We start from the raw sequence: 24726 nt of genomic DNA on the forward strand, positions 1-24726 counted from the left end.
ACAGAAGCCTGATCCAAGAAACTCTCCAGGAACCCTCAGTGGTAAAAATAGAAGACAAACAAGAAGTCTTCGAAGTGGTCGGATTGAACCTCGGATGGATGAACCCCTTAGTCGAATTTCTGAAATTCGACATCCTCCCCAAAGAGGAAAAAGAGGCAAAGAAAATTCGAAGGGAAGCCCAACACTATACCTTGGTGAAAAATATTCTCTGTAGAAGGGGGATATCAACACCATTGTTAAAGTGTGTACCGACCTCAAGAACCACCGAGGTATTAGAGGAGGTACATAGTGGAATCTGCGGGAACCATCTCGGAGCAAGGTCATTAGCCAGAAAGGTGATCCGAGCTGGATTCTACTGGCCAACCTTGCAGAAAGATGCCACAGACTTTGTGAAAAAGTGCCAACCATGTCAAATGCATGCAAATTTCCACGTGGCCCCCCCAGAGGAGCTCATTAGTATCACCTCTCCATGGCCCTTTGCAAAATGGGGAATGAATTTGTTAGGTCCTTTTCCCCAGGCGCCAGGACAAGTCAAGTACCTAATAGTGGGAATAGATTATTTCACAAAGTGGATAGAAGCAGAACCACTGGCTACCATCACTGCACAAAGAAGTCGGAGGTTCCTCTACAAAAATATAATCACAAGGTATGGGATACCTTATTCCATTACCACAGATAACGGAACCCAGTTCACCGACTCCACCTTTAGAAGCCTAGTAGCCAGTATGAACATCAAACACCAGTTCACCTCAGTGGAACACCCACAAGCCAATGGGCAAGCCGAGGCAGCCAACAAAGTCATACTAGCAGGGCTGAAGAAAAGATTACAAGATGCAAAAGGAGCTTGGGCAGAAGAACTCCCACAAGTACTATGGGCTTACAGAACAACCCCCCAATCCGCCACTGGAGAAACACCCTTCCGACTAGTTTATGGCGTAGAGGCCATGATCCCAATAGAGGTTAATGAGCAAAGTCCAAGAGTGGTTTTTCACGACGAGATCGGAAATATACAGGGGCACAAAGAAGAGCTCGACTTGCTCCCCGAAGCCCGAGAAGAAGCACAGATAAGAGAAGCAGCGTTGAAGCAAAGGATGACTACCAGATACAACAAAAAAGTCATTCGAAGGAGTTTCACCCCAGATGACTTGGTCTTAATCAGAAACGACATTGGAGTCAACAAATCTGGGGAAGAAAAGCTCGCTGCGAATTGGAAAGGACCATACAAGATCAACGAGGTCTTAGGAAAAGGCTATTATAGGGTAACCGACTTTGACGGCAACGAGTTACCAAGATCATGGCATGCTTGTAATATGAAAAGGTACTACAGCTAAAAAGCGAACCCTACTCCCTGATGTACTCTTTTCCCAACTTCATGATTTTTTCCCAAAATTAAAGGGTTTTTTCTGGAGAAGGGTTTTTAATGAGGCATCATAGTAGGGGCTAAGGAAAAATAAATTATCAAAAGCCCTTAGTAGCAATAAGGTACCTCCTCAATTAATAAAGATCTCTTTCATTTTAAATATCTCTTTTAAATTCCCTTTTTATTCTCTTTCTACGAAACGCGCCGATTTAAGCTCGACAAAACGTGAAAATCCCATGAACTGACCTAGATGGTCGTCAGGATAAAACAACGAGGTACAAGTCGGCGTAAAGAGGCTATAGAAGTCGATCATGATAAACTCGGGAGCAGTCCGACTCATAAGTCGGAAAGCGAAGCCGAGTAAAATTAAAATGAATCGCAAAAGTAGCCTAAGTCACGAAAAACTCAATGAAACAAAATTGAGTACTAGGAATAACAAAAAGAGATAGGAAAAACTAAGAAAAAGTTATAAGGCTGCCTTGAAGATCAAAAAAGATTTAGAAAAGCAGGCAAGCCCCAAAGAAAAGGTTTTTTCCAGAAAAGATCAAAAAGTCAAAAGAACCACGAATAGGAAAGCATGCGCGCATAAGGTAACTCAAAACCCTTATCCAAAAAAGGGCATTTATTTAAACGCTAAATTAAACCCTTATTAAAAAGGGTATCGAAAATTTGTTTTGTTTACGGCCCTAAAAGGCCAAAAAATTGTTGCAAACATCAACAAATAAATATAAAAGAGTTTAAAAAGAGGGGCCCACAGGCCGGGCCCCAATAGCCAAAATCACTTCTTAACAAGAGGAATAGAAGGAGCACCACCAGCAGAGTCGAAAGGAACGCCAGGAGCAAGGGCTGGAGAGGAAGTCGGAGGAGCAGTAGAAGAACCCGGAGCGTCCTTAGAGCGAGGAGGGGACTCTATGATCCTCTGCCCCCGAGTCTTCAAATCGGACTCGGACTCCACCACGGGGACAGGAGGATCCACGATGGCACCATCAATAACAATCTTATCAGGGTCCAAAGGAGAAAGGTCCAAGTCAGGAGCAATGACTCCGACCTGCTCCTTAAAAACCCTCCAAGCCTCATCAGCATCATCTGCAATAGAGTCCTCTAACTCGGTATAGGCCTTCCGAGCATTCAGCAAGTCATTCTTTACAGACACAAGATCATCAAATAAACTGTTGTAGCTGGCTTGCGGTGCCTTCCTCAAATCCACCTCCATGTTGCATTGGGCTTGCAACTTCCTCCCACTCTCCCGGAGATTATCTCTCTCCTCCCTCAGCTTGGCGACTTCCTCCTTCAACTTCCCCTCATGCTCATGATATATGAGAAGCCTTCCTTCCAGCTCTTCGACCCTCGAGGTCATCCCTAAAGAGCTGAGAGGGGCCTTCTCGAAAATATCCAAGAGTTTGCCACAAACCCTCGCCGCCTTCAGGCTCTCCTCAACCAGAGTGGTAAGGTGGCACCGAACAGAAACATCATCCATGTTTATGCGAACGTTGGGATAGATGTTCTTTCGGACGAATGCAAGAGCATCCGCCTTCGCCTCACCAGAAGAGCCAGACTCTAAGGTCTTGCGCTTCTTATTATCTGGTTCAGAAGAAGGTCGAGCAAGGGGGGTGGCTGAGAGAAAGTTGAAGAAGAAATTACAATGGGCTGAGAGGGAGTCCCAACATTCCGAGGAGGAAGAGGAGGAGAGATAACTGCCCTGGCGCCACCAGTCCTGGCGCGAGACCTTGCTTTAGCCTCCTGGACCCTTTGGTAAGATTCCTGAGCGTTTGCCTTTACCATCTCTGAAAAAAGCAACAAATGATAGATTAGACAAGTCGGATAAGACAAGTCGGAAATCCAGCAAACAAATAAAAGCTACCTAGCTGTGCCTGGACAAAGGTCGGAGACCCCTGGAGAAACTTTTTTGTGTCCAAGTATGGGGCCCTCCCCCACACTTCTCGGAGGAACCCCACAATGGCTGCTTCTACCTCATTTAGGTCATCCAGACCATATTTCTCGCAGGGGGAGGCCTCTAGCCAATATAAAGGAAATCGGGGAGAAGAATTATCATCCAGGAAAAAGGGGTGGTGACCCTCTATAGCTTGCACTTTGAAAAAGTAGTTCTTGAAGTCGTGAAAGGATTCGTCAAAAAGGGTGAAGATTCTCCGACCTTGTATGGCTCGGAACGACACCCACTGTTGTTTATTGTTTAGCCCACTGAAGGGTTTTGTCATATGAAAAAAATGGAAAAAAATCTTTAAAGAAGTCGGGAACTCTAAAGCCTGGCTGATGAATTGATAAATTTTCAAAAAACCCCAAGAGTTGGGGTGAAGCTGGGTGGGAGCGACTCGACAGTGACGCAAAACAGATATCTCAAAATTTGAAAAAGGAAGAAAAACACCCAAACGGGTGATCATGCACTCATACATAAAGAAAAAATGAGGGGCCGCCTCATTGACTCTTCCAAAACAAACCCGGTCTTCAGGACCCGGGACTACCAATTCATATTTTGGTTCGTCATCCTCAGAAGTACAAATTCTGTGATGAGTGCGAAGGCTGGTAATGAATTCAGAATCGACTGAGGGCTCCTCCCCTAAGACCGTGACATCAACCCAGTGAGAGAGAGCATCTACAGAAGCCATTTCTTTTTATAAAAAAGGGGGTAACAAAACCTACAAGGGGAAAAGAAAAATCACCAACACGGTCTCTAAAGGGAGGAGGATGCGAAACTAAAGTCTGCAAATCAAATTTATCTACAAGGGCATATTAAAGAACTAACCTTTATCCGGAAATAAGGGTTGGAAGCAAAAGCCTTCAAAAACGCAAGAATGCAGCACGAACGAATGCAAGGGAAATTTGAAAGATCATAGAAACGAAACAACGAAAGAGAGGGAAAGTATTTATAAGAACGTTAGGGGCATAATGGTAAAATTGGGGCAATCATTAATGAAGATGCACCGTTACCAAGGCCATTAAATCCCTACGCACACCCCTAACGGACACGACGCTTGATTAAACGTAACTGTCAGAACCAAAAGGTCACGAAAAATCACGTCGGTTTTTAAACCATCACGTCAGTCCTCTTACAAATCGGCTACGACCCCGAGTTGAATACTCGAACCCAAATCCTAAAAAGAAATTGGGCTCGAGTAGGGGCACTGTTCATACCCTGGCCCAATAATAAAGGTCCAGGATCCAAGCAAAAAGGGCCAACTCAAAGGGTTGGCCTTCATCCAGTACCAGCCTTCATCCCAAGAAGTCGGTACTAAACACGACCTGCTCCAAAGAAGTCGGACACGAGGGTTAGCTGGCAGATAACACTCATTCGAATGAGTAACTGCCCCTAGAAACTCTCTAACCACTTCATAGAGCCATATCTTAACCTCCCTAAGATATGGGAACGGTTATCCACCTAAAAAGGTGGCACTACTTCAGCGGTGGTTATTGGTTCACCACTATAAATACACTGACACTATTCAGGTATCTCTAAGTCCCAATATTCTCTAACCTGCTCACACTCTTGCTAACTTAGGCATCGGAGTGTCTTCGCAGGTACCACCCCCCATTCTTTCACACGCACAAGTCGGACGGAGGAGCACCGAGTAGCAAATCCACTCGAAAGCCACCTCCTTCATACGTTTGGGCCAACCAACGCCATCCAGCCCATTAATCTCCGGTTACCCACCGTAACAATATATATATAATTAATATATACGTATACATAAATAAAAAAATTATTATAATTTCATGAACTCTTTTTTTTCTCAAACAAATTTATTTTAATTATATTACAATTAGCTCATGAATAATACATGATTATATTAATTTAAGAAAATATCTTCATTATAATTATATCAAATCAATATTTAATGCATTATTAAACTATTTATCAATCATCGATATCTTTAATCATTCTAATTATATCAATTGATTTAGTTCTAATTCTAATTTAAGTGCAATAATTTTATTAAGAGATAGTTAATGCACACATTAATAGTGACCCATATAATAATAATAATAATAATAATAATAATAATAATAATAATAATAATAAGGTCTACATGATACATGCATTATATTTTAAAAAGATAAAATATATTTTAAAAAAAATTAGGATATCAATAATAAATTGTGATTAATATCAATATCAATAACTAATTCTTATAATTATTTTTTGTGCTACTAAAGGCTACATATAGTGTTTTTTTTTGTAGAATAAAAAAAATTGTGATTCATAACATTTTCGTAAAGTTATATCGTATGGACACAAGATTAATTAGATAACAAATTGAATTTTAATTAATATATTTTATTTTCTGCTCATATTTTTCATTAATTATTTTATTTTTTATATTTACAATAAATATTGAATGTAAAAAAGAAAAAAATAATATTGAATATTATCTATTTTATTTATTGAGAGTCATAATTAAATTTGATATAATTATAGCAAGTATCTAGAATTAATAATAACATGATACTATAATTTTAAGTTGTATAATATAATAAAAAAAATGTAGCAATTTATGTATGCTTCCTATATAGCAATAATATTATATATATTTATATATCTCCTCTTTTAGCTCTTTCCTAAAATTATTGGCATATAATTAATGTCAATAACATATATATTGAGTAAGTATCTCTATTGAATTAATCATAAAAGTTAATAAAATATAATGGCATAAATTTCACCTAATTGTAGCAAGTATTTGCTAATTATTACCATGTATAATTAGTGTATATATATATATACACGATTCTATCAACAGTATTACCTATGGTAGATTATGTAATGAAAAAGTTTGAAAAATAAATATAAGAATTACAAGGTTATGGAAAGTCCCAACAAGAACAAGACGACTTACATAGAAATGATTCTCATGAATGATAAGGTAAGTTGATTATTTTTCATGATTGTTTCAAGTGATGTTAGGCCCATTTTATAAATATTTTTTGTTCATATTTTAAGTTTAATTGATAAGTAAACCCTTGCACGAATCAAAGACAGTGCAATTTTATAGATTTATAAGTGCTAATAGCCTTTATATTTAATTTGTTTTATAATGTGATAATAGCCAATATATTTGTTGGTAGATTTGACTATTACTATATTATTTATGATCACATTCAGTATATATGTCTGATCTATTGAAAAAAATAGATTATTAAAACTGATTAATAACTATTTTAGAGTTAATCCAATTAACGTTAGATTAAAAAAAAATCAAACAATGCACAACATACTACTTTTTTATTAATCAAATTATTATAATTCAAATTAATTTTAAAAAAATAATTTAAAATTATAATTTTAATCTTATCAAGTGCACAGCATATGGGTAATTACACTTGTTATAGTTATAAAAATTAGATCGAATTGACTAGTTTGATAAAAAAAAAATTGATGAATTAGATTCTCAATTAATTCGATTCAGTCTAAGAATCGTTTAAAGTTAAAAATCAATAAGAATCAATTAAGTCGATAAAAATTGATAAAAAATCAATCCAACTAAATTATTCAAAAAAAATTCTAAAATTAATTAAAAGGTAGTTCGAATTTGGATTTTTTTGTACTACATACTCCTCTTGACACTAAACTATATTATTTCTTATTATTTCATTTGCTAATTATTAATTATATAATAAAATTGTACGATAATTTTTTAAAAATATTATTTTAATTTTATATTTAAATTAATTATATTTTTTATTATTCATAATTATTAATATAAATATTATTAAATATGTATAAATAAAAAATATCAAATATTTTTATTAATTACAACATAATTATTTTTTTATGATTATATGATATTTATTAATATTATTTTTTAATAAATATATATAGTATATAATAATATAATAAATATAAAATGTTTTAATATAAAATAAAATAAAAATTATTTTATTATAAAAATATTAAAATTTTATATATTTATTTAATAATAATTTAATTAAAGCTTATTAATTATAATTTATTAAAATTTGATTGTTTTAAAAATATTAGTGTAAATAAATATTTTAAATTTTAATTTTAAATTTTTTACTATTTTATATATTTTATTTAGATAAAATCGATTCTATTAAGTATTAATTTAACTAGTAACTCGCCAAGAAACAATAGCTCAAATGACATAGTCTCTCTATATTCAATTAAGAAGTTGCGAATTTGAGTCTCCATATCTTCGGTAAAAAAAAAAATTCAACTAATAACTCATCAATTAACGCAACAAATTAGTAGACCAATAATTTAACTAGTTGGATCCGATTTAATTCTTATAACTATGGATTAAATATATGAAGGGGCCGTAACTATGGAGCTCATCAATTAAATCAATAAATTAATAGACCATTCTTATTACTATGGATTTTTTTTTTGGGACTTGATAACTATGGATTAAATACATGAAGCGGGAATCTGGGTAACGAAGCGGCCCGTAACCCGTTGGAGAGAAGACTAGAAGAGTGGTCCAGTCAGGGATGGAGAAGGGCAGGGGAACGGTTGCCAACACGTATTTATTTCATTTACTCACTCGGTCCTAACAAGTAAGGAGAGAAAGATGTACTATCTACTGAAGACAGAGGCGTCTGAGTGGTCGTGGGAGGACCAAGCAGCCAACGGAGGCATAACCAAGTGGGATGGAGTCAAGAACAGGCAGGCCCAGAACTACCTCAAGTCCATGTCCCTCCACGATCTCTGCTTCTTCTACCACTCCGGCAACAAGGCCCGCCGCATCGTCGGAGTTGTCACAGTGGTGCGCCAGTGGTACCAAGAGGGGGACGCCGGGGGTGCTGTCGACGTCAAGGCGGTGGGAGAGATGCGGAGGCCGGTGGACCTAAAGGAGATCAAAGGGGATCCTGAGATGAAGGGCTTCGCTCTCTTCAGGCAGCCTAGGCTCTCAGTTGTGCCCGTGCCGGACCACATCTGGAACAAAATCTGTGCTCTCGGAGGCGGCTACGAAGGTGACGCTCACGCTGCTACCACATCCTCTGCGTCACCGATTTGATTTTTACTTTGTAAATTCACTAAATTGTAACTTTTTTTTTTTTGGTGTTGCTTTGTAAATTGTAACTTCCATCGCTGTTCCTAACTTCTGCTTTTTTTTTTGGACAGTCAACTTCTTTCGTCTCCCAGTTGTTTTTGTTTTTTTCAAATTGTGGGTTGTTGAATATGGCTTGCCTAGCATCAAAACTTTATTGGGCCTGCGCATGGTGCTTTTCCCTCTCTTCTAAAATCTAATCTCCCAACTTGTTGGGCTACTTTTCCTAAAGGAAAAAGAAAAAACCAATAAAAGTTAAAGGGTTGGGCAAATAATTAGGGTTTTTTTTTTCAATGCTAAAATAAAAAAAATTTTATTTTACCAAAAAAAAAATGAATTAGAGTTTAATTTCTGAAATACTTTTTTTTTTGGCATTTAGTTTAGTTCGTCCCACCCCGCGAATCTGGACTTCTATATTTTTATAGGGTTTGTGGCATTTTCTGGTGAACTTCACTGGGTAGGAAGAAAAGTTAAAAAGTTAAATACTAGACAATATCGTTAACCTCAATTACAATATAAGAGTACACAAAATTATATAAAAATAGTGTTCCTATAAAAATAGTGTTCCCCAACCACTTAATTTAAAAAAAACTTAGTTTAGTTTAAAAATGGTTGTCATTGCCATTGACAATATTAAAAAAGTCATGTTTATTGCTTATCTAGTATTCAATTCTCTAACTCTTCTTTTCATCCAAATTAAACCAAACTAGATTTTTTTAAAATTAAGATCATGATATATATATATTTTTTAAATTAAAAGCACAAAATTAGGAGTATATATTTTTCCTAATTAAAAACACAGAAGGAATTGAGAAGCATAGAAATTTGAAATTTGTCGGGAATAAGACGAACTTATCTCCACAAAAAAGGTTAGATTCAAGAAATTAAAAGTTGAATAATTTTTTGGGAGAAACAATTTTTTTTATTTTAGAATAGAAAAAAATCCAATAATTACTCCCCAAAAAACTTAGTTAAACTCTCAATAAAATTTAATATTTTATTTTATTAGATATATCAATTCTGATGTTAAATTTTAGTAAAAAGTTAGACAAATCAATTTTTATCATTGTTTCATAAACACATATTAATTTTTAAAAAATTTAAAATTCTCATATCAATTCTTTTATATAGACAAATAATCTAATTTGAGAATTAATATGTCTAATGAAATAAAAGTTTGGACACTAATTTAGTAATTAAAATTTATTAAAGACTAAATTCTCTCCCTAAAATTTTCTTATGGACTAATTTGAATATTACTCTAAATAAATCCATATATCACCAACAAAATATAAATAAATGCATGTTTTTTTAAGGAACATAAGGTTTTGCTTTTTTACCATATATTTTGCATATATTTTTATCAAAGATAAGGAGATTCAAATTCGCAACCTCTTAATTAAATATAAGGAGACTATGTCATTTGAGTTATAGTTCATTGGGTGTTTTTTGCCATTTTGCATAAATAATGAGAATTGAAAAGATGATTTGTATTTTGTATATATATTTTTGTTTTTAAAATACTCTTTATTATTGAGCTATTTATAAGATTTCAATTCAATTTCGTGTGTGTATAGAATATAAAATAATCACAAGATAATTATGTTTTTATGCAAAACTAATAGATGAAATCAACAAATTTTTGACATATTTCGCTAAATTCTTTAATATATTATTTATATTTTAATTATTATTTTAGTATAAAAATACTTTTATGTAAATAATTAGAATAAATAAATTATTTTTATAATAATGAAAAAAAAAAAAACTTTGGCGAGAAAAAGAGACTATGAGTTGGATTGAATTAGTCTGAAAAGCAACTACTAACGAGCAACGTGAAGGAAAGGCACAGTGGTGCAACCCAAACGCATAAGCTGAGAGTTAATTTGCTTGCGGGTTGTTGGCGTATGAGAAGGGTAGGTGGGTAGGTGATGAAGGCTAAGAAAGAAATATGCATGTTATGCTCATTGAATAGACAGTATGATACTATGATCAGCTTGATTTTGTAATTTTATTAGGGGACAAATATGTAGTGTATCCTATCCTTCACTCATGACTTTGAAGTTTGTACACGTGCAATTTTATTTAAGAAAAATAGAATTTCCAGTGCAACTATATATGACCCTTAAATTAGCTTGCATACTACAACCTCCTCTAATGCCATCTCCCGCTGTATCACAACAGGTGCACCAAAATTTCATGCACATCAACTTTTCGTTCAGCTTACGATGAACCAATAATTATTATTTGTCTCCCTCTACGTATCAGGAAGGATAAATAAAACAGTTTAAAAAAAAGGAAAAGAAATTAAAGGTGACGGTTAAAGACTTAAAGCTAGCATTACCTGTGACTGTTAACAACAATCACTACATGTTTTTTTTTAAGTAAAATGTGTTTAAAACAACAGAGTCGAGCAACAGAATATCAAATAACAAAGACAACTTAAAGTACAAAATGTCATTGAACAACTCAGAAAGTAGAATACCCTCTAGTCATTTTCGGCATTGCTATAAACAACTAAAAGGTTCACTACTCATCCACTTGTCAGAGAGCATAAAAGATCTGTTTATAATTTCCACCACACCTGAGCCTTGATTATTGAAGACTCTATCATTTCTTTCTAACCAAATTGCCCAAATGATAGCAAAGAATCCAATCAACCACCCCTTCCTCTCATTCTTTCGTTGTGAAGCATTCGTCCAACTCTCAAAATGTTACTTTAGTGTACCTGGCACAGTCCAAATCTTTCCAAGAGCAAACAGCCAAGCACACCACACCTACCAAGTAAGCTTACAGCCAATAAATAGATGAAAAGCAAATTCAACAGACTTACAACATAAAACACACATATTATCATGCTGGTCAATAAGCCTAATCTGCATAGTCTTTACTTAGTATTCACCCTCTCAACCAATACAAACTAAGAAAATAACTCAACCCGTGGCAAGACGAATCACTACATGTATATTAAATGACAACCATTTTGGAAGTGTTATACTGAAAAGCTAAATAACTGAGATATGGAACCAGCAAAGGCAACCATAGCAGCTTGTCAATTCCACCAACACCACCGCTACCAGAACAGCAAGTGCATCAAGATGTTTTGGGGCTTGACGATTCTCCTCCTACTGACTCTATCCAATCAGTCAGCTGCATCAGATGCCAACATTGTCAAGAGCTTACCAGGCTTCCCCGGGGAGCTACCTTTCCTACTCGAAACAGGGTCAGTGACTCAGTGCGGCCCTCCACTAATCAATTATTTAATATTAGCCCTAACAATACATATTTGAGTTGAATTTAATTACGGATCAGGTACATAGACGTAGGGGAAGTAGATGAGGTTGAGCTATTTTATTACTTCATAGAGTCAGAGGGGGAGCCAGAAGATAATCCACTCGTGCTTTGGCTCACAGGAGGCCCTGGTTGCTCAGCCCTCTACGGTCTCATGTATGAGATTGGTATATATAATATATGCTTGCTCCTCTATGCATCTGCATCTCTGAATCCTCACATTTGCTCTTGCATTTCCATATGCATGCAACCAATATAGCCCCCTGTTTTTGTTTACAGGTCCATTATCTTTCGATTACGGAAGGTCTAGTGGGGGAAAGAAACCAGTTTTAACTTTGAACGATTACTCATGGACTAAGGTACAAGATTCCTCTATGCAAGGATGAATTTAATATTTTATCTTTCCTGATGTATATTCTAATTAGGTTGCCAACATTATTTTCTTGGATGCGCCCGTTGGCACGGGATTTTCATATGCCAAAACTTCATCTGGATACAACACGAATGACACAAAGTCAGCTGCAGACATTTATATGTTTCTGAGAAAGGTGAATCTACTAATCTTAGCTTCCACCAGATATACATATAATTATTAGAGATATAACTATTAACGTTGCCTTCTCCCATCAACTTAAACTTTTGGAAGGAGTAGTTTCATGATATGGTATCAAAGCTTTATGTCCGAAAGGTCAAGAGTTTGATTCTTAATGAGTGAATGTATGTATGTTTAGTCTACTTACAATCTAGCTGTAACTAGTAATGATGATGCAGTGGCTTGTGGCTCACCCTAGGTTTCGTGCAAATCCTCTCTACATTGCTGGTGATTCTTATAGCGGAATCACGGTTCCAGTCCTTGTTAAAGAAATCTCTGATGGTAAATCAACTTCTATCGAGTTCCTTCTTACTATTCTTAATGCACTCACTCTGCTGCTTGAATTTCAATTTTTCTTTTCTCTTTTCTCTTTGATGTTATAGGTAACAAAGCTGGAACATTGCCACCCATCAATCTCAGAGTATACTATATATACTGCTTCCTTATCCAATTTCTTCTAGTATTTTTGTGTTATTTACTCTGCTGCAAATTAAATGGTAAAATGGCTTGTGAATTTTGATGCTCCTTCAGGGTTACATTCTAGGAAACCCATTAACTGATATCGGATATGATATAAACTCGAGAGTTAAGTTTTCCCACAGAGTTGGACTTCTATCTGATGAACTCTATCTGGTAGCTTTTCTTTCTTTTTATTTTATTTATAAGGAACCCTTGTTAATTCGCTTCCAAGTTTTACATGCGTTAGCTCTTCATTCATGGTAATTACAAGTATATACTTTGAAGGCACTGGAGCTTTCTTGTAAAGGAGAGTATGTTCGCCCAAATAAAAGTGAAGGTGCATGCATCAGCAATCTTGAGATAATGGATCTGGTGAGATAAACGATTCTGATAAAATTACAAATAAGAATGAAAACTAAAACGTAGAGCATTATTGTTATATTCACATTTATTTGTAGTGCTTGAAAGACATATTCGCTCCGATGATATTGGAGAGAAAGTGTAGCCCGTTCTCATCAGCGAAGCCGAACAACATTCTTAAGTGGGGTTCAACCACAACCCCATCTTCAGATACACTTCTTTTAGAACTTCGACGCTGCAGGGTAAGTAATTACAGAAACAAAAATGCTATTTGTACACTAAAATTAGCCACTAAAATCAGTTACCAATGTATTTGTGTATAAATACATGTGTGGTTTAATTTATTTTCAATGTGTATTTATATTCCAACATGTATTTTATACCGGTGGCTGATTTTGGTGGCTAATTTTGGTGTACATTTAGCATTACTCGTACAGAAAACAAACATCGAATCAGCTACTTACCACACATTTGAAATGCCTTTGCTTTTGTTAAATTTCCTCAACTACATACTTGTTTTGGGTAGGACTATGACTACTTGTTAGTAAACATCTGGGCTAATGATGGAGAAGTTCAAGAAGCTCTGCATGTTAGAAACGTAAGTAAATGAATTGAAACGAAACATCCATAAAAATCAACATATCTTTATCTAACATATAATGAAATTTAATTAATCAGGGAACTATAAAAACGTGGGAGATGTGTAGTAAAAACTTAGCTTATGTGAATGACATAACAAGTAGTGTTGAATATCACCTGAACTTTACCAGCGAAGACCTTAGAGCCATCATTTACAGGTGTCATTATCTTCGGTATCTTGTATATTGGTAATTTAGCTTATTTTTTATTTCCGGCAACAGTATGACATACGTGAAACATGATTGCATTATGGCACAGCGGAGATCATGATCTGATTGTTCCATATGTGGGCACTGAGGAATGGATACAATCTCTGAATTTAACTGTTTCTTCCGATGATGTGTGGAGCCCATGGTTTCAGGATGGACAAGTTGCAGGGTCTGCTGTTTATTATGCTTTCGCCTTAATTAATTTCTCAAGGACGCATATATAGGATTCAATTCATCAATTGTGATATTTGTGTTGCCTTGCAGTTACACGGAGATATACACAAAGAATAAGTACGTGATGACATTTGCTACTGTGAAGGCAAGAAAATAGTCCACCACACTGTCCCTAATACATGTAAATAAATATTGCGATAGTATTTGGTTTGAGTGAAGTGTGATTGAATTGTGTAGGGAGGAGGTCACACAGCAGCAGAGTACAAGCCCAAGGAAAGCTTTAACATGATTAGCAGGTGGCTTTCTTATTACTATCTTTAGCTGCTGTCTTAATACTATTCAGATGTTTACTTTTTCACTAGCATGATGGATTGCCCCCTTGTCAGTCTTTGAAGGACAACTTTTCAATTTAATAAGTCCAACTCACTGGATGAATAAAACCACCTCAACTAATGTATATCATGATCAATTATGAACTACTCTCACAAGGTTTCCAAGCCTGGCACTACTACATGCTTTTTTTTTTAATATCATGATCAAACTAATTATGTTTCATTTTAGTCTTTATAACTATTAATATAAAATTTCATTATCAATTCCAAACAAATAGTAGTCAAGTAAAATGTCTAGACCTCAAATTTTATAATAAGTTTATATTTCAAAATTGGTGAAAATAACAAGTAAGTTTTTTCTTTAAAATTTAACATCAATTTAAATTAAAGTCCTAAAAGTGATGACTGATGACTAAATGACTAATACATATAATGAAATTTTTTAATTAAAATTAGGTTGATATTCAGACAAAAACATTTAAAATGTCTTTAAATAAACATGTCTAATCTCGTTCATTAAATAATATAGATTAAAAGTGTTCTTTTAATAAAAAATATTGTTATATTCTTGAAATCATTAATTTGACTCTGATACTAATTTTTTAATTTGTTTAAATTTTAAATTTTTAACAAAAATTTTATTAAAAGATTGTTTTATTTTACTTTTATTTTTTTTATAAATTTTATGAAATTATTTTTCTGCTTTCATTTCATTATCATTTTTATATTTTTTATTTTACAAATTTAATAATTTTTTTAATTAAATTTTTATTTACAATTTTTATAATTTTTTAACAATTTTTTCTTTTTTCTGAATTTTGAAGATTTGTATTTTAATCAACTAATTTTTATGGCTAATTATTCTATTTTTAGTCTAATAATTCTTTTTTTATTTTTTAATAATTGTAAAATTAAAATTTAAAAAATATTTTATATTAATTTGAAAAAAAATTCAATATCATTTAAATTAAATATTAATTAGAATCATTAATATAATTATTTCTTCTATTAAATCTTCAATTGAATTTATACTTTTATTATTAATTTATATTGTTAAAATACTTTTTTTTAACTTTAATCAAATAATTTAATAAAAAAAATTATTTTTGCAACCTTTACATGAGCAGTAGTGCTCTAACATTATGTTACAAAATTGTATTAAGATAAAATAATGATTAAATTTTTTGGTGACTAAATAATGATTAAATTATTATGGTTAAAACTCTCCGATTTAAGAAACTAAAAAAAAAAAAAAACAGAGAAGGGGGAAGTGGAAAGAGGGGTAAGGGTGACGATGAGGATGAGGGTGAGGAAAGCGTTCTGTGTATGCGAAGAACAGATAGATGCCAAAATCTAAAAGATATAGAATACGATTAATACAAGGCAAGAGTTGAATAATTGATTAAGCGAAGGAGGGAATCGAAGCGATGAATATTCGGGGTCAGGGTCAGGGTCCGCCTCCGATTCCGGCAGCGGCGGCAGGGATGATGGATGGGATTGGGGTTCCTGTTGCTCCGAATCCGATAAGCAGAAAGAAGGGGGACCGGGGTGAGGGCGTGGTTACTTCTCGATTCCAGTAGTCAGAAGCAGGTTGTGGAGGCCGGCAAACACGCCATCATGCGGCGCACCGGTCTCCCCGCCCATGACCTCCGTATCCTCGACCCCCTCCTATCCTACCCCTCGACCGTACTGGGCCGTGAGAGGGCCATCGTGATCAACCTCGAGCACATCAAGGCCATCATCACCGCCCACGAGGTCCTCCTCCTCAACTCCCGCGACCCCTCCGTGACCCCTTTCGTGGAGGAGCTCCACTCGAGGATCCTCCGGCACCACCAAGCCCAGGGAGCTGCTGTGGCCGCTGCGGCTTCGGATGATTCCAAGCTGAGCAAAGTGTATGACACGGAAGAAGGGCAATCAAGAGAGGGACAGGATGAAGATGAAGATCCCGATCCCGTTGGGGAGGAAGTGAAATCCCAATCGAAGCAGAATGATATCCAGAATGGCGATGGCATGAAGATCCTGCCATTCGAGTTTGTGGCACTGGAGGCCTGCCTGGAGGCTGCGTGCAGTGTGTTAGAGAACGAGGCAAAAACCTTGGAACAAGAGGCCCACCCTGCCTTGGACAAGCTCACTTCCAAGATCAGTACTCTCAATTTGGAACGTGTTCACCAAATTAAGAGCCGCCTTGTTGCCATCACTGGTCGCGTTCAGAAGGTAAGGGATGAGTTAGAACACTTGCTTGATGACAAGGATGATATGGCTGAGATGTATCTCACCGACAAGTTACAACAGCTCCACAGTTCTTCTGCCTCCTCTATAAATGATGATGATGTAGACAATGACCACCATAATCAGCTTGATGTTGATGACAGGCACGTGTACATGTAAATCTTTTCTGTTGCCTTGATTCTTGTTAGTTAGTACTGCTTTACTGATTCTAATCCTCCATTTAGCTGCATTCCTCCTGAAATATCACTGGAAGAGGGTGGAGCTGCTGCAAGCGATGACTATAATCAACATGATGATGACAGGTTATTAGTGGGAGTTAGCAGGGACAGCCGCGCTAGCACTACCTATAGTACCACAACTAAGCATCTTGACGTGGAGGAGCTTGAGATGCTCTTGGAAGCATATTTTGTGCAAATCGATGGCACACTCAACAAGCTCTCTACGGTATGCCTTTTCATTTCTTTGTCATGCCCTTTTTCCTTGCCTATAACTACCATTTACAGTTTTAATCTTCTTGTGTTTTATAACCAACAACATAACCAACTAATTCCCGTTTCCAAGAATTATTGTGAGGCTCTTCTGGTTTCTAATTGAGGATTTCGCTTGTTATTGCTTGCAAAAGATCCAAACATGTTAGAGATTCAAAATCTTAGTGACAACCTCTCCTTCTTTTGGGTAATAGAGGCAAATATTGTGCCTCGATAGTTTTAGGCTATGGTCTTTTCAAAGAAAATGCTTAAAACGAATTTTAGCTAACATCTCTGGTCTAGTGAACTTCTTGTATGTGATTTACATGTTACCTGAATGATAAGATTGGTTTTGATGTTGTTTTGTTGTGGTGATCCTGTTAAAGCTAAGGGAATACGTGGACGACACAGAGGACTACATCAACATAATGCTGGATGACAAACAGAATCATTTGCTCCAAATGGGAGTCATGTTGACCACATCAACTCTGGTAGTGAGTGCCTTTGTCGTTGTCGCTGGTATTTTTGGCATGAATATTCATATTGAACTATTTGATTCAAATGTTGCCGGGAATCGAGAGTTCTTCTGGACTGTTGGGGGCAACACTGCCGGAACCATTTTCTTGTATGTGGTTGCCATTTCCTGGTGCAAGTACAAACGCTTGCTCGAGTAGCTGCATGCCCTGTTTATGTGCACACCTAGAAGAAATGTTATGCAATATAAAAATCCCTCCTTTTTTATCCACCTGAAGTTCTAATACAGTGTAACATTGCTACATCACCACATTACCTGCTGCTACTTACCTGTGATCTTCAACTATTTTGTTCGTTTTGCGCAATATTTGTGGATGCAATAATATGAAATCACTCTCGGCAGTGTCATTTTATTTCCAATTTTTCAAGATTATTCGTGTATTTGGGTTGACAGCCTTACTCTATAGTCGAAATAGAGTAAATTTTGTGTATTCAATTTCTATACACTAGAGTGAGACTCACGCAATATGGGTAAATTAATGATATTATATAGTATAATTTAAAAAATATTATATTGTTTAGAAATTAAAATAGATATATACAAACTAATATTAAATTTGATGTATTTTTTAGGGGTAAGTACTATTTTGGTCCCTAAAGTTTAGGGCCAGAATCGAAATCGTCCCTCTTCTAATTTTGGATTTAAAATCATCCTTAATGTTTTTTATTGTATTAAAATCGTCCTTATAATTTTTTTTGGACAAAAATACCCTCACCACTACCAACACAATTACCTCCTCCACCACCACCACCAACACCAATACCAACACCAACACCACCGCCACCACCATTGCCACCGCCACAACCAGCAGCAACAGCACCACCACCACCACCACCGCAAACAACAAACAGAGATCAATTAACAAACTTCTTCCATCAACAGCAAACAACAATTCAGAAATCAAGAAATTCAGAAATCAAGAAAACTAACAACTCAAAACCAACAATGATTCAACAAATCAAAGATTCAACAAATCAAGAAGCAGAAGAAGCAGAAGACGAAGCAGAGGCGGCGAGCAGCAGCGGCAAGGCGGCGACCAGCAGCGGAGCGGAAGCCGACGACGACGAGGAGGTCACGGCGGCGACCTCCCTGTTTCTCCCCCCTTTCTTTCTTTCTCCACCCCCTGGTAGCGTGGTGAGGACGACGGCGGCAGCGCGGCGAGGACGCGGTGGTGATGAAGGCGCGACGGCTCCAAGCTCGTGACCCCCCTCACTCGCGATCCATCTCTCTTCGTGGTTCTGCTCACGATGGCACGAGGCAAACGGCGCAGCGGCGACTGAAGCACGAACGGCGGCGACAGGGTCTGACGGCAGCAACGCGAGCTACTCCCTCCCCAGCGCCATCCCCCTTCCCTTCCCTCCCCTCCCCTGCCCCTGCACCTTCGTATACCCCCCCCACCCACGCGTTTTCTTCCCCCCTCCCCAAACACGCATTTTGTTTTTTTTTTCTAATTTTATAAATTTTATTATTAAAATAGGAATAGGGGTAGTTTAGGAATTAAATTAAAAATTTTAATAAAAAGGACGATTTTAATACAAAAAAAAATATTAAGGATGATTTTAAATCCAAAATTAGAAGAGGGACGATTTCGATTCTGGCCCTAAACTTTAGGGACCAAAACAATACTTACCCCTATTTTTTATTTAAAATATTTTGTAATACAAAAGTTATTTTATTAAAGTTGTACAGAGTTAGTTATATTTTTATTTGTTATTTTTATTTTCGTATTTGTTTTAATGACGGACTTAGTCTTCTTATATGGTGTTTGTCCTTTTTAATTTTCGGTTGTTGTTGGAGTTGTTTTTTTCTTCTTCTTATCATATGATCTTGTGGAGACATGGTTTTTTTGAACTGTTAATTTGTATATATTTTTTTATCTATTATCTTTTTTTGTTCCATTTTTGTATATATGTTCTTCATTTGAAGATGTATCTTAGATTTATTTACTTTTCTTTTTCCTTAATCTCTTAGTTTGTATGTCATTTAGGTATGATGATATTAGTGTTGGTGAAGTTGGTCCATTGTAACAGGAGTTGAGTTTCGGTATTTTTGTTGGGACAAATATCTTGATAATAGTGTATTGTTGAGAGCATAGTTAAAATTATTTACTTTGACTTCAAATATAAGTGTGAAGTTATATAAATTTTTCAATTGGGATGATGCTTGAGTGTCATTACTATCTTGGAGTGTAATTAGATTTAAGGTAATTGTGTCCAGTGTCCAATAATTTTTTTGCTTCTCTATCAAATAGCACAAAAGTTATTGTAGTACTTTAATCTAAAATCTTTAATTTAATTTTGAATTTATAATAATTATTGAGTTAGTAATTTATAATTTGATGAAATTTTTTATGATAGGTATAATTTGATAGAATTTGATGAAATTTTTTATAATTTGAATATGTAATATTTTTTATGTTGTAACACAAAAATTTTATTTTTTGTATTTTTTTGTGAATTTTTTTTTACATCTACTTTTTTCTCTTCTCATAGTATATACAGTTTTTCAATCACATCTATAATAGTAAGAATAAAAATTTTTAGAATATTTATTTTGTGTATATATAATATATTGAATAAATTATTTTTAATAAGAATAATTTAAATAGTATAAAGTAAAAATACATGTTAATAATATTTTATGTTGTAGCATAAAAACTTTATTTTTTGTGGGTTTTTTTTTTATATCTACTTATTCTTCTTCTCTTAGTGTATTTAGTTTTTCAATAACATCTATAATAGTAAGATTAAAAATTTTTAGAATATGTATTTTTGTGTGTGTGTGCATATTGAATAAGTTATTTTTAATAAAAAATAATTTAAATAGCATAAAGTAAAAATATCTGTTAGTATTTTTTTTACTCACTCTATCAGACAATGTTTCAAGTGATACAAACTGAAAATAGTGCTGAAAAATGATCAAAATTGATTCTTTAATTTAAATAGCATATTTAAATAAGTATAATTATAAATATCTTAAAATATAATTATATGTAAAGTATTATAAAATAATAAAAAAAGTATAAATAATAAAAGTAATAAGAGTATTTTTTTTCATAAATTTATTTTAAAAATATAATAAATATTTTTATTTTGTACCTAATCATCTAATAGAATCATTTTTAAATAAATAGGCTCTATTCATTTGTTGGTGTAAATATGTTTGTAGGCAAACCACAAATTGTAAAATGAAGTAATAGCTGTAAGAGTCTTATGTATAATATATAAGTATATCAAATATTATGAAAATTGAATAGTTTGTAATTTAAAAGTTGTTATGATAATATTATTATGATACTTTTAATATAGATGTTTATTGTATTTAATTAATACTTTATATTTCTATTGAATAATAATACGTAATAAATTAATTAATTAATTGTGGGAGTTATGGTTTTAATTTTTAATTTTCTAACTTTTGATTGGTTGATTTTTAAATTTTACCAAGTAAGCAAATGTATTGATATGACATCATTAAAAAAAACAAAAATGGCTTAAATCTAATGTACAAAAACTTTGACATCAACTTTTATATAATAAAAATATATTAATGTAAAAGTTTTATTTATAAAAGTTTGGTGCGGATAAATCCATAAAGTGATCTCTGAAATTGATCTACATCATATACCAAAATCGTCTTTGAAATTTCAATTGTATCAAATGTTTTAGAGATTGGCAAAAATACACTATGTTAGTCTCTGTTCTATTTTTCGTTAACGGTATGCTAATGTGGCTGACATAGACTTTTAGTAATACGTGTTAATATTATGGTTTGACAATGTGTAATAGTATGATTATGAGTCAAATAAACACGTGAAAATTTATTAAAGAACTAGTATTTGAACAATATAAAAAAATAGAATTAAAATTAGTGCATTTAAATATATTAAGAGTGTTAAATGTATAAAAAAATGAGAAAAATTTATGGAGACTAATTTGGTATACGACGTTCAATTTCAGAGATTAAAATGAGTTATTAAATACAAAGTCAGGAATTAATTTGATACATCTACAATGATGACATAACGGATGATACGTAATTAAATAATATTGTGACATGTAGTACAAGTCAATACGTGATCAAATAACATTGTGACACGTGTATAACCATTCACATTAACATGTCACTAAAGATCTACATCATTGTGCCATGTCAACGCGCTATTATCATAAGACTAGTTGGAGACTAACATCTTGCGCTTTTACCAATTTTAAAGAAGTAATTGGTACAATTGAATCTTCGAAACGATTTTTATTTAGAATTTAAACTTATATTTTATTATTTAAATGATAATTTAAAATCTGATTGTATGACAATATAAATTGAGGCTTGCTACACATACAAGTCTTTTTGACTTACAAGTTTTACAAGTTGCTATACATTAGGGTCTTTTAATGCGTTATTCAGTTTCCAAAGCACTACACTCACCGTGGATTATGAACGACTCATCTTCCTCTTCCTCTTCCTCTTCCTCTTCCTCTTCTTCACTCACCGTGGATTATGAACGACTCCTCTTCCTCCATGTATTTCTTCGTTATTCTCTTTGCCTTTTCATTAATTGTTTTACTTGCGTTTATTACTGGTATTCTTGCTTCTTTTTTTTCGATTTTCATGGTTTCTGAAATCAAGTTTTGAAATCGTTTTGAAAATAATGGAACTTCAGAAATACATCCAAACGATTACAGAAATACACCCAAACGGTTACAGGAATTCACCTAAACGATATTTTTTTGTTATTCTCTTTGCCTTTTCATTAGTTGTTTTACTTGCGTTTATTACTGGTATTCTTGCTTCTTTTTTTTCGATTTTCATGGTTTCTAAAATCAAGTTTTGAAATCGTTTTGAAAATAATGGAACTTCAGAAATACACCCAAACGATTACAGAAATACACTCAAACGATTACAGAAATACATCCAAAGGACACCTTATGCATAATTCAGAACTCTTTCTCTTTCTCCTCCTCATCTTCTGATACTTCTTCTTCTTCAAAAACGATTTCAGAGCTTGATATCAAAAAATAATGGAAATCAAGAATAACGAAAAAAGAAAACAAAGAGAAAAGCACGTAAATGAAGAAGGAGAAAGAGAAGGCAAAAAACGAAAGAAAAGAAGAAGAAGAAGAGGAGGAAGAGGAAGAAGAATGTGCAGCAAGAAGAAGAAGAAGACGGTGCAGTGAAATTGTGCAGTAACGGTTGAAGAAGGAGAAAGAGAAAGCAAGAAACGAAAGAAAAGAAGAAGAAGAGGAAGAGAAAGAAGAACGTATAGTAACGTTCAAGCGCGTTAATATAATAACTTGTATAAAAAAATGCTTGTATGTGGAGAATTTCTCATATAAATTTGTTTATGCTATTTATGCATCAAAATTAAATTTATTCTTAATGATATAGTTTATATGTAATTGTTTACATTTTAGGAAATAATTTCTGTACGCCAATAGGGTAAAGTAATTTGATAATCTTAGGGAATAAAAATTCGGGTAAGTGAAAAATTATAGTGGATAGTTGTTATCAGACTAGTTATTGTGGATAATTTGTCACTCAACTTCATTGGATTTCTATTGTAAATTGTTTTATAATGTCACTTCATTTCAATACAAGGAAATGAAATCTTACATTTTTATATATCATACGAGTTCTATTTTTTTAATTAATGTGAAAATCTTACACAAGACCACACGAAGAAAGACTCATTGTGCAGAGAGAGACATCGGCTAACTTGGGGAGCACTGAGCAGTATTTAGCCTGGGATGGAAGGTTGTCTCCATGCCATGCGTCCGAATAAGGAAAAACATGAATTGTTGCTTTAGATTTGCTTAGTTTCTCACTTTTTTTTTAAATTAAAGTATAGCATAGGAAGACAAGTTAGAAGCGGCAGAGATGCAGGGAGTGTTGCCACAGATATAAGATGAGATCAAACACGAAGCGTGTTTTGTGGAGCAACAAAAGCCCCTTGCCTACCTCTTCTCTGTTTGAAGGCGAGAAATGTTCTCCCCATTAATGATACTAGGCTCCCACACGCATATTTTAATATGAGGAGGAAATGAAGGGGAATATTAAAAAGAATGAAAGCAGGATACGCAATTGTGGGATGACAGCAAACAGAGTTGGAACGAGCAATGGGGAATCCTTCCAAACGAGAAAAAGTTGACATGCTGAACAAAACGGGGCATTGTGAAAAGATTTGGTAGTAATGCCAACACCTGCATTCGCATTCTCCTTCTAACTTTCAGAAGACTGCATGGCGGTTAATATCGGTTAAGCCTTTTACTTGTTAATTTATTCGTTCTACTAAACGAACATAAACATCCTGATTCGATAGACTGCATTTGTATTTTGAGACTTAAGATTGAATATTGCATTTGGTGATCCGAGAGATTAAAATTGAAATTTCAATTCTTATTTCTACAAAATGACAAAATGGGGACTCGGGGCCATGGAAATTTTAGAGACCAGGTTTTGTGATTTGTAGTCATCAATTAATCATCATTAATATTTTTAATGGTGTGAGATTACATTTAATAGTATGAGATTATTCATTTTTCTTTTATTGATTAAGTGCTAGCTAAATTTTATTAAAAGTACTAGTCATCTAAACTTTTTTAAACAGAAAATGATATTGAAACATAACTTACTTCATTACATTTTATACCAAACACAATACAAAAACTTAATTTGGTTTCAATCTCTCTTCGAAGCCGTATAGCCTCCTCCTACTATTTGAATGTATTTTTTTTAATCTTAGAACAAAAACCAAATGCTACACCATGTATGTGGTTTTGTGCATTAGCGACTGCATTAAGTATTTTTAGATGTGCATTTGATCATAATTCTGTGGTGTCCTACAGAGCCAATACTTTAGGACACAGTATAGAATTATAGATGTGAACTGTGGAAGTGGAGCACCTCAGAGGTCGCAAAGGCCGAGGTTGCATATATAGAAATTTATTTAACATTTCCAAAGCATTGAGTGAAAGCGGGTATCTATGCTCACATGAATTCTGAATACGGACACAAGATACACAGCACTTTACTCAAACCTAACTAACTAGGCGTT

At 34.3% G+C, this 24726-nt stretch overlaps 3 protein-coding genes across 3 annotated transcripts; all 3 read left to right on the forward strand.

Moving 5' to 3' along the window:
• Nucleotides 1–7808: 7808 nt before the first annotated feature.
• On the forward strand, nucleotides 7809–8697 carry LOC107643295 (thymocyte nuclear-like protein). Its single transcript, XM_088487821.1, has one exon. The coding sequence runs from the start codon at nucleotides 7906–7908 to the stop codon at nucleotides 8350–8352; it is 447 nt and encodes a 148-aa protein (XP_088343947.1). The 5' UTR covers nucleotides 7809–7905; the 3' UTR covers nucleotides 8353–8697.
• A 2707-nt stretch (nucleotides 8698–11404) lies between these two features.
• On the forward strand, nucleotides 11405–14732 carry LOC107643294 (serine carboxypeptidase-like 18). The gene is made up of 14 exons (XM_016346889.3): nucleotides 11405–11608; nucleotides 11698–11843; nucleotides 11956–12035; nucleotides 12102–12224; nucleotides 12448–12550; nucleotides 12652–12689; nucleotides 12800–12901; nucleotides 13013–13099; nucleotides 13186–13329; nucleotides 13614–13685; nucleotides 13766–13884; nucleotides 13985–14104; nucleotides 14200–14254; nucleotides 14347–14732. Exons 1-14 carry the CDS (start codon nucleotides 11406–11408, stop codon nucleotides 14428–14430), a joined length of 1476 nt encoding a protein of 491 aa, XP_016202375.1. The 5' UTR covers nucleotide 11405; the 3' UTR covers nucleotides 14431–14732.
• A 913-nt stretch (nucleotides 14733–15645) lies between these two features.
• Nucleotides 15646–18031, forward strand: LOC107640344 (magnesium transporter MRS2-3). The gene is made up of 3 exons (XM_088487820.1): nucleotides 15646–16813; nucleotides 16895–17114; nucleotides 17524–18031. Exons 1-3 carry the CDS (start codon nucleotides 16059–16061, stop codon nucleotides 17809–17811), a joined length of 1263 nt encoding a protein of 420 aa, XP_088343946.1. The 5' UTR covers nucleotides 15646–16058; the 3' UTR covers nucleotides 17812–18031.
• Nucleotides 18032–24726: the final 6695 nt, after the last annotated feature.

This window comes from Arachis ipaensis, chromosome B5 (assembly GCF_059453495.1).
Source record: "Arachis ipaensis isolate K30076 ecotype BB chromosome B5, ASM5945349v1, whole genome shotgun sequence".
Classification (NCBI taxonomy): Eukaryota; Viridiplantae; Streptophyta; class Magnoliopsida; order Fabales; family Fabaceae; genus Arachis; species Arachis ipaensis.